Raw genomic sequence first — 15,182 nt, 5'->3', positions numbered from 1 at the left:
AGGCACTGCCCTGAAGCTCTTACAGTCGAAAGAGACAAATGAGGGTGTTACGGACTCACAGATCATGCCCACTCTTGGCCCCGTGCAGTCCGTGGGGGGTGCCCCTTTCAGTGAGACAGCCCTTCTCCCGGGGGTCCACTCTCTCCCGGGGTTAGGCCCCTCCACCTCCTGGAACCGCACCTCTCGGAGCCTTAGCACGTCTGTCTCTCGCCATGGGCCCCCTCAGGGAGTCCATTCGCTCTGGACCCCCGGGGCCTCCACTCCCAGAGGGAATAATGCAACCCTGTTCTCTAGCCCGGAGTGACTCTCAGCCAGCGTAGAACAGGAGGGTTTATTGAGCATTGAACACAGCACAGGAAACTCTCAGGGCCTCAGGCCTGGCCTCCCTCAGCCCAGCACATCCCAGTCTCCCCTGCATCCAGGTGGGCTCTGCCTCCTCCCCAGCCCAGAGCCCCCTCTGTTTCCCTGATATCACTGGCCCCAAGTCCCGCCTCTGTCCATTGTCTTCTTTCCGGGGAAACAGAGGCGGAAACACGTCTGTCCTGGGCCTCCTCTCCTCTCTTCTGTCCTCTGGCTCCCTCTGGCTGGAACCGGCTGGTGGTCCTCTCTTTAGGTCACCAGGGTCCTCTCTTTACAGCCCATTGTCCTCCCACTGACCAGAACTGGCTGCAACTCCTGAGCTGGGCCTCCGGGTCACCAGGCCACCCGTCGCTGGGGTATCCGTCCTCCAGGCCATTGGCTGGGGTCCCAAGTTCCTTCTCCGGTCCTCTGTAACAACAAACTCCCTCTCCCCTCCCCTCGTTAAACCAGTAACACCCAGGGAAACTGAGTCCCACCCCCTCTGCATGCAAAACGTTGGAAAAACAAGAAAATCCCCCACTTCGTCACATCTCTCCCCCCTTCGAGGCTGAACGGAGCAGGGTCACTTAGCCAGTGACCTGGGGAAGTTCAGAGCCCCCGCCCCGTGATAAAGCATACGTCTGACAAAGTGGGTATTCACCCACGAAAACTTATGCTCCAATACATCTGTTAGTCTATAAGGTGCCACAGGACTCTGTTGCTTTTTACAGTTCCAGACTAACAGGGCTACCCCTCTGATACTTGGCTATAACATTGGCACTCCTCCTCACATGGACCACCTCCATGTCAAACCCCTGGAGGTTCATCTCAGCAGTTTGGCATTAGCCCCTTTCATTTGGTGCAGCCACGTCAGGGGTGAATGGTCGGTGCACACAGTGAAATGCCGCCCAAATAGATATGGCTGCAGTTTGTTAAGGGGCCACCCCATGGCCAGGCATTCCTTCCCTATGGCCGCATAGTGCTGCTCCCGGGGCACCAGCTTCTTGCTCAGGTACACAATGGGTGTCTCTCCCCCTTAGTATCAGTTTGCATCAGCACCGCACCCGCCCTGTGTCTGAGGTGTTGGTGAACACCAGGAAGGGTTTGTTAAAATCTGGGTTTACCTAGGGTTACCATTCGTCCGGATTCCCCCGGACATGTCCGGATTTTTTAACTAAAAATAGCATCCGGGGGGAATTTGTCAATGTCCGGACTTTCCCTCCTCCCCCCCATACAGAGCGTGCGCGCGGCTTACAAAGCAGCCGGGGCTCCGACAGCCAGAGCCAGAGCCCTTCCTGCACTTCCCCTCTCCTCTCTCCTGAAACTTGACACCCCACTCCCCTCCTCTCCCTCCCTCCCCCGCCCTCCCTGCATTCACAGATCACCGGCCCTCCGACCCTGCTCCCCTCCCCCGCTGCCAGGGGCCAGAGAAGCGGCAGGGAGGTTCGGGGAGGGGGTAGTCAAGAGACAGGGAGCAGGGGGGAGGGTTGGATGGGTCAGGAGTTCGGGGGGGGGCTGTCTGGGGGTTGGGGGTGTAAGGTTTTGGGCAGTCAGGGTACAGGTGGGGGGGGTCTCAGGAGGGGGCAGTTAGGGGACAAGGAACAGAGAGGCTTAGGTAGGGGGTGGGGTTCTGGAGGGCAGTTAGGAGCAGGGGTCCCAGGAGGGGGCAGTCAGGGGACAGGGAGCAGAGGGGTTTAGATGGGTCAGGAGTTCTGGGGGGGCTGTCAGGGGGTGGGGGGGTGGATAAGGGTTGGGGCAGTCAGGGGACAGGTAGGGGGTAGGGTCCTAGGGGGCCAGTTAGGATGTGGGGAAGGTCTCAGGAGGGGGCAGTCAGGGGACAAGAGGCAGGGAGGCTTAGGGAGGGGGTGGAGTCCTGGGGGGCAGTCAGGGGACAAGGAGTGGGGGGGAGGGTTGGGGGTTCTAAAGGGGCAGGCAGTGGGAGGGAGTGGAAGGGGCAGGGGCGGGGCTAGGACAGGACGGGGGCAGGGCTAGGACAGGGGCGGGGCTAGGGCGGGGCTCCTCCCGTCCTCTTTTTTGATTGTTGAAATATGATAACCCTAGGTTTACCAGCACCGGGCCTTGGATAAGTGCCCCCTTCAGCATACAGAGAGCCCTCTGGCACTACTCGGTCCAGACCACCTTGTCCGGCTTTCCCTTCCTACACAGCTCCGTGAGGGGAGCTGCCAGGGAGCTAAAGTGGGGCACAAACCTCAGGTAGTACCCCGCCATCCCAATGAAAGCCGGAACCTGCTTCTTAGTCTGGGGAGTGGCCAATCCTGGATTGCCTCCACTTTAGCCGGCTCTGGCTTCAGGTGGCCTCCCCCCACCTTGTGGCCCAGGTAGGACACCTCTGCCATCCCCACCTTGCACTTTTCAGCTTTTATGGTCAATCCTGGAGGCAACCCAGCACCCTCTTCACCTGGGACACATGTTCCTCCCAGGTCTGGCTAATCTGATCCACCAGGCGCTGGAAGGTGGCAGGTGCCCCCTTGAGGCCGAAAGGCAGGACCAGGAACTCGAAGAGCCCTATTGGAGTGGTGAAGGCGGACTTCGCCCTGGCCTCCGGGTCCAAAGGCACCTGCCAGTAGCCTTTGGTAAGATCCATGGTAGTGAGGAACTGGGCGCCCCCCAACTTGTCTAGGATCTCATTGGTCCTAGGCATGAGGTAGGCATCAGACACGGTGATGGGATTGAGCTTCTGATAGTCCACACAGAACCGGATCGACCCGTCCTTCTTGGGGACCAGCACCACCGACGAGGCCCAGGGGCTGGCAGATGGCTGGATCACCCCTAAAGCCAGCATGTCACTGACCTCTCTCTCCAGGTCTGGGCTGTTTTCCAAGTGACCCTGAATGGGGAACACCTGATGGGAGGGTTGGTTCCCATCTCCACCCAGTGGACAGCCAGGTTAGTGAGCCCAGGCCGGTTGGAGAACAGCCGCCAGTATGAATGCAGCACGGCTCCGATCTCTGCCTGCTGGGCAGGGGTTAGCTGGTCTGAGAGGGGAATTGATTCTAGCGAGGGGTCAGCCCCAGCCGCAGGGAGGAGTCCCACCAGGGGGTCCTCTCCCACAGCCCCCACACAGCCAGCACCAACTTCTCCCTGTCCCAGCACGGTTTCATCATGTTGACATGGTACATCTGGTGGCTGTGTGCCCAGTTGGACAGTTCCACTACATAGTTCACCTCGTTTACTTGTCTGATGACTTTGAAGGGGCCGTCCCAGGCAGCTTGTTCTTCCTCACGGGGATGAGGAGCATCACCTGGTCCCCGGTAGCATAGGCACGGGCACGTGCTGAGCGGTCATACCAGACCTTCTGCTTCCTCTGGGCCCTTGCTAGGTTTCCCCTAGCCAAGCCCATGAGCTCCACGAGCTTTTCCCGGAAAGTCAGTACATACTCCACCACTGATTCCCCATCGGGAGAGACCTTTCCCTCCTACTCGGCCCTCATCAAGTCCAGGGGCCCCCTCACCCTCCTCCCGTACAGCAACTCGAACGGGGAGAACCCTGTGGATTCCTGGGGCACTTCACTGTATGCGAACAGCAGGTGGGGTAAATATTTGTCCCAGTACTGCGGGTGCTGGTCCATAAAGGTTTTCAGCATCTCTTTAGGGTCCCATTGAACCTCTCCACTAGCCCGTTGGACTGAGGGTGGTAGGCTGAGGCCGAGGTGTGTCGGACCCCACACTTCTCCCACAAGCACTGGAGCAGGGTTGACATGAAGTTAGACCCCTGGTCTGTAAGGACCTCCTTGGGGAACCCCACTCTGCTGAAAATGGTCAGCAGCACGTCTGCCAAGGTGTCTGCCTCGATAGAGGACAAGGCCACTGCCTCGGGGTAACGCATAGCGAACTCTACTACCACCAGGATGTATTTCTGCCCTGACCAGGTCACCCTGCTGAGGTGGCCCCTTGCCCCACAACTCCATCTAGCCCCCCCACAGTAAAATCTTGTCATCCCCCCCCAGCTGGGCCCCTCACCCCCACCCCCACCCCCACTAAATCCAGGTCCGCCCTCCCCCAGCCAGGGCCCATTTGCATTTAAAGGGCTGGCCCACAGGACTACCCTCTAGTAAGCCGGTGCCTGTGATTTCCAGCAGCAGAGGGTGCCCCAAAGGGGCTGTGGGCCTGATTTTCGTGTGTTCCCTTTCCCACCAGAGAGATGCCCAGGGCACGGCCAGACATTTGGGGGGTGGCATGCAGTGTTCCAAAGCTCCCCCCTACAGATGAACAGGGAGAGGCCGTGGAGTCAAGTGTTCTCACTGGGCCCCTTCGCGCCAGGCGCTGTCTGAATCTTGTGGAGGAGGCAGAGCCTGCCCCAAGTGCAGGGAAGAACAGCAGGGGGACAGCCCGTCCCAGGTGCCCATAATTAATAAGCCCTGGGGCCACAAAATCATGACAAGCCCACTAGACCCCATTCCTTTCCCAGAGCTGGGGAGAGAACCCAGGAGTCCTGACTCCCAGCACTCCCCTGCTCTGACCACTAGATGTAGATAAATCTCTGATAATTTTCATATGACTTTACATTGTGCCTCTTCCTATAACCTTGTAGTGGGTTTACCCACGTGTGACCTCTGTTTTCATGGGACTTTGTATCAAAGCCTCATATAGAAACTGTATTGAACCTTGGTATAATGTTATAGCCCCTAAGGATAGAATAAGATAGAAGAAAAATGTCTCTTTGCTAGCAGTAGGACAAGATCTTGTCCCCACTCTTAATCAATTGCCATGTTAACATAGAATAGAATATCAGGGTTGGAAGGGACCTCAGGAGGTCATCTAGTCCAACCCCCTGCTCAAAACAGGACCAATCCCCAGACAGATTTTTGCCCCAGATCCCTAAGTGGCCTCCTCAAGGACTGAACTCACAACCCTGGGTTTAGCAGGCCAACGCTCATGAACGAATCATGAATGAGTAAAGGCTTGGAAGGCAGCACCTCCAGACAGCTGCAACCCTTGGAGAGGGGATGGAAGCCAGACCCAAGAACAATCAAACTTGTCAAGTGGGCTCATTAAAGAAGAGCAGACATATTGCTGGCCTCAGGGCTTAGAAGCCAGCACCTTCTTTTGGAAACACTCTCTTTGCAGCATTGGGACAACACCCAGAAGAAAGCAGCACAAAGGACCAATGGACACAGACACAGATTTTGCATTTGGTGTAGATTTGCATGAGAGGGAAGCTGCTATAAATGTGAGATGTCTTGCCGAGGACCCTGGGTCTCGTCTTGTCAACATGGGAGCATCGATCCGGATCGGCAGAAGCCCGGCTCCACCCCCTCCCCCATCTAACTCACCTGGCCAGTGCAGTTAAGGGGAGCAACTAATTGGTAACAACAAGACAGAGTGTGTGTGTATGTGAGTGCATGAGTGTAATACAGATCATATGCATATGATACAGTGTTAATTAATACATGTATTACTAATAAATGTGGCGTTTTGTCTTATTCCCCCTGAAAAGATCCTGTGCAGTACTTTAAGTACAACATTTACCCCACTTCCCTCCCAGAGCTGGGGAAAGAACCCAGGAGTCCTGGCTCCCAGCACCCCCCTGCTCTGACCACTAGACCGCACACCCCTCCCAGAGCTAGGGAGAGAACCCAGAAGTCCTGGCTCTCAACCTCCCCGCTCTAACCAATAGCCCCCACTCCACTCCCAGAGCCGGGGAGAGAACCCAGGAGTCCTGGCTCCCAGCCTCCCCGCTCTAACCAATAGCCCCCACTCCACTCCCAGAGCCGGGGAGAGAACCCAGGAGTTCTGTTCAGTATGACCCCACCCCTCCTCCTTCCATGTCCGATGGATTCAGCCGCCCTCTCCGAAATCCTCTCACCCTGGAGAATTCCGCTGGGGTAGGTGGGGGGTTTCTGAGCTCCAGAGGGGATTCTGGGCCGTGGCTCAGAAAGGTGTGGGGTGGGGGGGGGGGCAGGGTGTCCCTGGTCAGGGATGGTCTGGGCCCAGCCTCAGTTAATCTTTGCTCCAGCCCCTTGCAGTGGGAGTCTCTCCCCGCTGCTCCACTGGCCCCACAAGGGGAGGAGGGGCCGATAGCGCCCCTTCAGGTCAGAGGATCAGACCGATGCACCCATCTAGCCCGGTATTGCGCCGGCTTTGCACGAGATCACACCCATGGGCCCTCTCTGTGCCAGGCATGGGGTCCCTATAAAAACAGCCCTGCACCCGACCCCAGAGGGGCCACATCTCAGTGCCAGGTGTGGGGTCCCCATCTGAACAGCTGCTGCCCCAGAGGGGCCATGCCTAACACCAGGTGCGGGATCCCTGTATAAACAGCCCCCGTGCCCCACCCCAGAGGGGCCACATCTCAGCCCCATGCGAGGGGTTCCTGTATAGAGCCCCCACCCCAGAGGTGGTCGTATTTCCGCACAGGGCGAGGGGTTCCTGTATAAACAGCCCCCGCCCCCCACCCTACCCCAGAGGCAGCTGGTTTTAGGCCCAAGGGAAACGAAAGATTTGGGTAATTAAATGAGACGCAGGCCTTGATTTATTCCAAATGTTCTTCTTTTTTTTAATTTAAATTCTATTAATAAATTGATTTTTTTTTGTAGATTTTTTTTTCTTTTCTCTTTTTTTTTTTAAACATAGAGAGAGAGGGCATGAAAGAACAGGCACAGTGGAGAAGAGAGTTTGTTACACTGAATAAAAAGGGATGTCCCGGCCACGCTGCCGTGTACAGCTCCTTGCACACATACAGACCTGGTGGCTCAGGGCCGCAGTGAGGGGCGGGGAAATCACCCCCCAAGACAGGGAGCGAAGTGAATCAATGACAACCCTCGTGAGAGGGGCGGGATGGGGGACCCGATCTGGCGCTTCCATTGGTGCCAGGCAGGGGCAGACGGAGTAGGAACCCCAGATTGCCCTCGGCATACGGGGTGCCCCCGCCCTGCTGAGGGGAGGGTGGTGTCTGCAGGCAATGGAGCAGGGCGGGGGGGGGATGGGGAGCATGGGGGTCAGGTTTGGTCTCTAAGCAATATGGGATATGCGGGGGGGGATCTGTACATGGAACGGATCAAAGGGGGGAGCTCAGGGCAAGGCAGGCAGGTTGGGTCCAGAATCCGGACCCCAAGTTGGAGACGTAGCCAGGGCAGCTATTGGCCAATCAGCACAGCCCCCTGCAGCCTGTTCGGCCAATCAGCTCGGCTCTACCCCTCCCCCCCCATAAATTTAACAGCACTGTAGAACCTGGGGTGAAATTGACAAGCTGGGTCATGATCAGAGCTGGCGCCCCCTAGAGGGGAAAGGCCCCGTGCCCCATTCCCTGCCCCCCCGAGCCGGTCAGTCCCTGCCCTGGGGCCGGATGGGAGCTGGCGCCCCCTAGAGGGGAAAGGCCCCATGTCCCATCCCCCACCCTGCTGAGTCATAGAGGTCTGCTCAGGCCTAATTTTTAGGCCTGAAGTGGACCCGAGTCCAAGAGGGTCAAATTGTTTCCCAACCTGACCCCATCCCTTCCTCCAGTGCCAGCTCCCGCCCGTGGGGCCAGCCCCGCCCCCCTCCCGTGGCCCATTCCCAGAACACAGCCAGACCCACCTCACGGGCAGGAGAGCCGGGCGTTTTCCTACCTGACCCGACTCCTGGAGTCTGCTCCAGCCAGCCCCACCCCACCCATGTCACCAGAACCCCTTGAGCCACAAGAGAGCACCCAGCTCACGGCCCCTTGCGCAAGCCCCCCGGCTAGCCCCAGCCCAGCCCCTGCTATCACAGCTCTCCTACCCCAGGACGGGGGTGTGGGAATGGGCCTCTCAGAGCCATGCCCCGATGCCAACCTCCGCAATGGCCCAGCAGCTCAGCTGCTCCCATGGGCAGGCCTGGGACAGGGCGGGAGGCACAGCCCCCTCCCAGAACTGAGTGCCCCATGACTCACTCAGCCCCAGGAAAGGGGCGGGATCCCCGCTCTGCCAGTGGGGAGGAAAAATGGAATTTCCCCAAGGCCCCAGAGAGGTCAAATGGAACCCAGGCATCCTGGCCCTCCAGCCCGCCCGCTCTAACCACTAGACTCTGCTCCCGTCCCAGAGCCGGGGAGAGAACCCAGGTGTCCTGGCTCCCCAGCTGTGCTGAGACCAGCAGGTGGTGTGCACAGAAAGAGGGAGGAACAAAGCCATTCAACACGCGTTGGGGTGGAGAGATTCACCAAGGGGTGGCTGCAGACCACACGGAGAGGGGACTGGCAGAGGAATGGGACGAAGTGAGGCGGTTGATGGTAGCGGGGGGCCTGTTGGAGCAGGGCAGGGTCCCACCATTGTTTTAAGCAATAGCGGGTGGGTGGCAGTGCCAGGGGGATGGTACCGGGGTGATGGAGCCAGAAGTGGGATCACATGCGGTGGGGGTGGGATGTCACATTACTCCCAGAAGTGATAGGTGCGGGACAGAGCCTTAGTCCCATCATTGCTTGAAGCAAGAGGTGATCTGGGGGGCAATATTTGTGGTAGCAGTGGGAGGAGGTGTCCCGGGGGCAGTAGTGTGTTTGGGGGGGGAGGGGATCCCATCACTGCCTGAGGTGATGGGCAGCAGGGATTGGGTACGTATTTGTGTCAGCCATGGGATAGGGTGCTTCAAGGGGCCCCGGGGTGGGGCGGCGTTGGTGTTAGCGGTGGGATAGGATGGTTCGAGAGAGTCTCAGGGGGCAGTGTTTGGTGTTAGCAGTGTGATAGGCAGGTTCGTGGGGTGACAGATCCTGAGGGGTGGGGACAGCATTGGTGAGACAGGCCAGTTCAGGGGAATCTTGGGGGACAGCGTGGGAATAGGCCAATTCACGGGATCACAGATCCCAGGGGATGGGGGCGGCATCGGTGGTAGTAGTGGGATAGGACAGTTTGAGGGAGTCCCAGGGCAGTGTTGGTGTCAGCGGTGCGATAGGGTGGCTTGAGGGCGTCCCAGGGGGCAGCGCTGGTGTCAGCAGTGGGATAGGACGGTTTGAAGGAGTCCCAGGGCAGTGTTGGTACCAGCGGTGGGATAGGGTGGCTTGAGGGCATCCCAGGGAGCAGCGCTGGTGTCGGCAGTGGGATAGGGCGGTTTGCGGGGTAACGGGTCCCGGGGTGGGGGGGCAGCAGGGGGCCCCATCACCGCTTGAAGCGGTAGGTGATGGGCAGCAGCAGCTTGCTCTTCTTGAGGGCCTGCACCTTCTTGAGGGTCTCGTCGTCCAGTGCCAGGAAGCAGCGGCGCGAGTACTCCAGCAGCCGCTCCTTGGATGGGTCGAACTCGCCCACCTCCGCCAGCTTCTCGGGCGCCACAATGAGCAGCTCGGCGATGGGCGTGGTCAGAGCCACCGTGTTGCGATCCACCCGGTGGTGCTCGAAGGCCCGGCTCATGCTCTTCAGCTTCTGGAAGGTGTTGAGGATCTTCTTGTAGCGGCACAACACCCCGTCGGCGTCCTTGACTGCCGGGCGGGCCACGGCAAGGGCGAGAAGGACGGGAGGGACGGGGAGATGGCCGGGGGGAGGGATAGAGGGGGGACAGAGGAAAGGAGGGGGACAGAAAGGCCCAGGAGAGAAGAGCCTGTTCATTCCTTTCCTTTGACACAGACTCCCCGCCAGCCCCCTCAGGAGGACCTGCCCCCGCCCCCCAAAGCCCCTCATAGGGAGTCCTCCCCCCACATGCCCCTCCACCCCACCCATGCCAGACCCCTCAATCGTATAGTCCCCCTCCTGTTCCCCACACCCCACCCCACAGCCCCCTGCCTCCTTCCTGCTCCTCACCCCATGGCACATGCCCACCCCACAGCTCCCTCCTCTCCACACCCAGCGCCCCCTGCAGGCCCCCACTCACCTCGCTGGCGCTCGCGGGCCTTGGGCTTGCCGAAGCGCCGCCGGCTCACCCCCCCCTTCTGCTTCTGCTTCTTGCGCTCGGCAGAGCCGCCCTGCTCCGAGGCGGCGCTGAGCGAGGACGCCAGGCTTTCGTTGTCCGTGGCCTCGCCGGGCCGGCTCTCGGCCGCCTCCGCCCGCCGCGGAGGCTGCTTGCTGCGGCAGTGATCTTCTGGGGGGGAGGGGAGCAGAGACTGGGTCCCAGCATGCACCTCACCGGAGCCTCCCTGCCTTGCTGTGTCAGTGACCCGACCTCCCGCCCCACCAAGCTCTTCTGGCTGGGAGATACGGCGCCCCCTAGGGGCTGCCCATGGGAGGGATAAAAGCCCTACCACACCTGCTGCCCAGGGAACTGCCCCTCTAGAGCTGGGACCTGGGATCGGGTCAAACGGGGACACAGAGGCTGTTCCCCCAGCTAGTGCCCCAACACGCCCCCCTCTGCCGCCTCTGACTTCTAAAGTCACTACAGGGGGGCACGGATCCAGAGCTGGGGAAGGGACCCAGGCGTCCTGGCTCCCAGCCCCCCCATGTTCTAACCACTGGGCCCCACTCCCCTCCTAGCACCAGGGAAGGGACCCAGGAGTCCTGGCTCTCAGCCCCCCCATGTTCTAACCACTAGGCCCCACTCCCCTCCCACCACCAGGGAAGGGACCCAGGTGTCCTGGCTCCCAGCCCCCCGTGTTCTAACCACTAGGCCCCACTCCCCTCCCACCACCAGGGAAGGGACCCAGGCATCCTGCCCGGCTCACCGGCGTCCACCTTGGTGGAGGAGATGAACTTGTCGAGCTGGCAGCGCAGAAAATCCCGCTCCTCCTCCAGGTCCTCGATGCGCTTCTGCAGCCAGGAGTTGCGCTCCAGGGCCATGTGCAGCTGGGTCTTCATGCTGCTCATCAGCGCCAGGGCGGGCGGGGGCGGCTCCGGCAGCTCTGCGGGGGGGGGGCACCACCTGACTCCTCCACCCCTGGCCCTGACCCCCCCCCAACCTCTGCCCTCTGACAGGGCCCTGACCCCTGCCGGAATCTGCCTCCCAATGGGGCCCTGCCCCCCTCGTTGCCCCCCAGCAGTCTCTTCCCCCCCCGCAAGAGGACCTTGATCTGCTCCAACAGGACCCTGACCCTCACTGGCTCCACCCCACCGGCCGTTCCCCCCACTGACAGGGCCCCACTGCCCCGGGTGGCCTCCCCCCACACTATGCCCCCTCCTTTCTTCCCTGGCTCTCCAGCCCCCCACAAAGAAACTAGCCCTCCAGCCCTGGATTCCTCCCCACTGAACCCCCCCCAAACCTAACACCTCCCATCTCCCCATCCCCCCCAGGGGTGAGGGTACAGGGGAGTCTCTGGGGATGGGGGCATGGGGTAGAGGTGCGGGGGGGGGGGCTACCTTCGAAGTTGCTCTGGGGGGGGCTGAGGCTGTAGAAGATCTGGGGCTCTAGGTGGGGCGTCTCCTCGAAGGGGATGGAGATCTCGTAGGCCTCATCGTCCTTCTTCACTGCAGGGAGAGACGTGTCACGGGGGGACCCCAAAACCAGCCCCACCCCCCACACAGTGGGTCCTTGACAGCCCCGGCCCAGCCCCTACCCCAACGGGGCAGGGACCCCTCCCCACAACAACCCCCCATCCATACCCTGGGACTCCCCTCCCCCCAGGAAAAGGTCACCCCAAAACCTGACTGCAAGCCACTGTTCCCCGCTCCCAGATCATATCCCCCACTGGCTCCCCTGCCCCTCCCCCACAGACACCTCCCAGCTTTGACACGCCCCAGCCCCCACAGCCCCCTTTCACCCCAGAAGTCCCTCCCCCTGAGCCCCAACTTTGATGTGCCCCCCCCAGTACCCTCCTCTTGTCCCTATGGCTCCCCAGCTCTATGTGGGCCTGGCTCCGGGGCGCCCCCTGCTGCCCGTGCCCTGCATACTCGTCCGCCTCCGGTTATTCCTCTCAGTCATTTTCCTTCCGTCCCGGCGCCCCGGCCTGGCGGGCCCCTGGCTGCCGCACGGGGACGCTGGTGAGAGAGAGAAGTGAGGTTTTAACCCCGGGCAGCTGCTACCCGCCCCAGAGAGCTGCCACTCACAACCCCCCAGGGCAGCCGCCACCCGTAACCCCCTGGGCCATCCGCCACACATAATCCCCCAGGCCAGCCGCTACCCATAACCCACCGGGGCAGCCTCCACCCATAACCCCCCAGGGCAGCCTCCACCCATAATCCCCTGGGCCAGCCGCCACCCATAATCCCCCAGGCCAGCCGCCACCCATAACCCCCCGGGGCAGCCGCTACACAAAACTTCCCGGGCCACCTGACACCCATAACCCCCTGGGGCAACCACTACCTGCCCCAGAAAGCCCCTACCCACAACCCCCTGGGGTAGCCGCTACCCATAACCCCAGAAAACCTCTACCCATAAACCACTGGGGCAGCCGCTACCTGCCCCAGAGAGCCCCTACCCATAACCTCCCGGGGCACCCCCCATACTCCAAATCGTCCCAGCATGCCACCCATCCCCCATCACTGTATATATGCCCCCCGGTGTGCCATCTCCATCTGTAGCCACCGTGCCCCAGAGCTGACGGTAGCTGCCTCAGGCTGGCTATGCCCAGAACCAGAACCGGGTGCCAATCACCCACAGGGCTTGGGGAAATCCGGGGGGGCACAGCCCTGGCTCCCCACAGCAGGCGCTGTGATGGGAGAGGCTGAGACTGACCCCTTACTGTCCCGGTGGGAATTGCCCTCGGACCCTCCCCGCCGGTCAGCCAGGGACCTACCTGAGACGGGCCGTGCGGCAGCCCAGCTCCAAACCCGTCCTGCGCCGCCCGCCAGCCAGCCCTGGGGGAGGGAGAAAAGATGCACACGGTCAGGTCGCTTCTCCGGGAGCAGGACTCGAACCCGCCACCTGCTGAGCCACGCAGACGCTGCTGCATGGGATCAGAGGGCAAGGGCAGGAGCAAAGCCAGTCTGTGGGGGTTTGTGAAAGGAAAGCCAGGACTCCTGGGTTCTATCCCCGGCTCTGGGAGGGGAGTGGGGTCTAGTGGTTACAGCGGGGAGGGGGGGGGGGGTGCTGGGAGCCAGGACTCCTGGGTTCTACTCCTCAGTTCAACACCTAGTCAGCAATAGCTCCAGGTACCCTAGCCCACTAAGCTGGAGGAGAATCCCCCTCCGCCATTCACTAAGTGTGCTATGACACATGGATGAGCATGCGTCACACACGCAACAACACACTCCTGGCCTTGACCCCCCAGATTGTCCAGAACCCCCCAATTACCCTATCCCCCCCCATGCCTGGACCCTCAGAGATCAGCAAGAATTTTAGGACATGGGGGATGGGCATTTCCACTTTGAAGCAGCCCACATCACAGCCCCTCCCCCTACAAACACCCCCAAGTGTTTCTTCAGTCCCATGCCCCCCCACCCTGCATTCAAGGCCCCAGAGTCCCCCAGTCCTGTACCTCAGCTCCAGGGCCCCCCAGAACCCCCCAGTCCTGTACATCAGCTCCAGGGCCCCCCAGAACCCCCCAAGTCCTGTACATCATATCCAGCGCCCGCCACAGCCCCCCAGTCCTATACATCAGATCCAGCGCCCTCCACAGCCCCCCAGTCCTGTACATCAGATCCTGGGGCCTCCACAGCTCCCCAGTCCTGTACCACAGCTCCAGGGCCCCCCAGAACCCCCCAAATCCTGTACATCAGATCCAGGCCCCCCCAGAGCCCCCCAGTCCTATACCTCAGCTCCAGGGCCCTCCAGAACCCCCCAAGTCCTGTACATAAGATCCAGGCCCCCCCCCCAGAGCCCCCCAGTCCTATACCTCAGATCCAGCACCCCCCATAGACCCCCAGTCTTGTACATCACATCCTGGGGCCCCCACAGCCCCTCAGTCCCGTATCTCAGATCCAGGGCCCCCCTCGCCCCCCAAACTTTCAGATCGACTCTAACCCTCGCCCCCCCCCCCACGTCTAGACTCCTGGTCCCAGCCCTCCCCGCCCCGATTCCTTCGAGTGCCCCAAAATGGGGGGAAATCGCCCTAAAAATGGCTTCTGTGCCCCTCCCCCCTCCGCTGGGTGTTTTGCTGTGAAGCTGCAATAACTCGGCTGCTCCCAGCCTGGATTGCCGGGGGCGGGGGGGTGCAAAAGAGATGGGGTCGTGGGGGGGGACAAAAGTATCCCTCGATTCCCCCACCTCCCTAAAATGGATACAAAATAGACCCACAGCAAAGAGACTTTTCCCCCTGGCCCCAGGGCTGAGGGGAACGGGGGGGGGGACTGCAAAGGGAGAGGGCGCACGGGGGTTCCCGGGGGGGTCTGGGGTCTGCAGAGAACAACCCCCCCCCCATCCCCACTCACCCAGATCTGCACGCGAACCCCCAGCAACCGGGCTGCAAAGCCAGCCCCCCCCTCCCCTGGCAGAGCCAGGGAGCGTCTGCAAAGCGCCGCCGGGTGGGGGGGGGGAATCGCCCACGCACGCAGGGCAGAGACACGCGTGGGGGGAGCGCTGTGCCAGAGAGAGCGGCGGGGAGCGACACACACCCCACCAGGGCCCAGCCTCTCCCCCAGCCAGCGCTCCCCCCCCCAGCAACTTCCCCTGGGGGGACTGAGGGAGGGGGTAAAGGCTTGGAGAGAGAGAGCTCCAGACATCCCCATAGACACCCCTCTAGCCTCACCAGGCGCAGCCATCAGCCACCCCAAACCCCCTCCATCATCCATCCATCCACCCACCCCAACCCCCTCCATCATCCATCCATCTCAATCCCCTCCATCAGTCACCCCCAAACCCCCTCCATCATCCATCCCGCCCCCCACTCCACTCCATCAGCCACCCCCAAACCCCCTCCATCATCCATCCACCTCAACCCCCTCCATCATCCATCCATCTCAATCCCCTCCATCAGCCACCCCCAAACCCCCTCCATCATCCATCCATCTCAATCCCCTCCATCAGCCACCCCGCAACCCCCTCCATCATCCATCCATCTCAATCTCCTCCATCAGTCACCCCCAAACCCCCTCCATCATCCATCCCGCCCCCCACCCCACTCCATCAGCCACTGCCAAA

General features: G+C 61.1%; 1 protein-coding gene across 2 annotated transcripts; it reads right to left on the bottom strand.

The window, feature by feature from the left end:
- Positions 1-6,828: 6,828 nt before the first annotated feature.
- On the bottom strand, positions 6,829-14,751 carry CCDC106 (coiled-coil domain containing 106). Of its 2 annotated transcripts, none has more exons than XM_054009909.1 (7): positions 14,474-14,751; positions 12,901-12,961; positions 12,056-12,142; positions 11,525-11,632; positions 10,894-11,070; positions 10,110-10,313; positions 6,829-9,720 (listed from the first exon to the last, which is right to left on the bottom strand). In XM_054009909.1, the coding sequence occupies exons 3-7, from the start codon at positions 12,084-12,086 to the stop codon at positions 9,404-9,406; spliced, it is 837 nt and encodes a 278-aa protein (XP_053865884.1). In that variant the 5' UTR covers positions 12,087-12,142; positions 12,901-12,961; positions 14,474-14,751; the 3' UTR covers positions 6,829-9,403. The 2 variants fall into 2 exon arrangements, with proteins under 2 accessions (XP_053865884.1, XP_053865883.1); XM_054009908.1 differs by having other exon boundaries at positions 10,110-10,316; positions 14,474-14,748.
- Between the last annotated feature and the right edge of the window lie 431 nt (positions 14,752-15,182).

Source organism: Malaclemys terrapin, chromosome 20 (genome assembly GCF_027887155.1).
Source record: "Malaclemys terrapin pileata isolate rMalTer1 chromosome 20, rMalTer1.hap1, whole genome shotgun sequence".
NCBI classification, from domain to species: Eukaryota; Metazoa; Chordata; order Testudines; family Emydidae; genus Malaclemys; species Malaclemys terrapin.
Note: the sequence above shows the minus strand (reverse complement) of the source record. Positions and strands in the feature narration are given on the sequence as shown.

Coding starts and splice junctions, on each gene's coding strand:
- CCDC106 (XM_054009908.1), bottom strand. CDS start 12,086: ATGACTGAGAGGAATAACCGGAGGCGGACGA. Junction 11,633..12,055: donor GAATAACCGGAGGCGGACGA/GTATGCAGGGCA, acceptor CTCTCCCTGCAG/TGAAGAAGGACGATGAGGCC. Junction 9,721..10,109: donor GGCCCGCGAGCGCCAGCGAG/GTGAGTGGGGGC, acceptor CCCGCCCGGCAG/TCAAGGACGCCGACGGGGTG.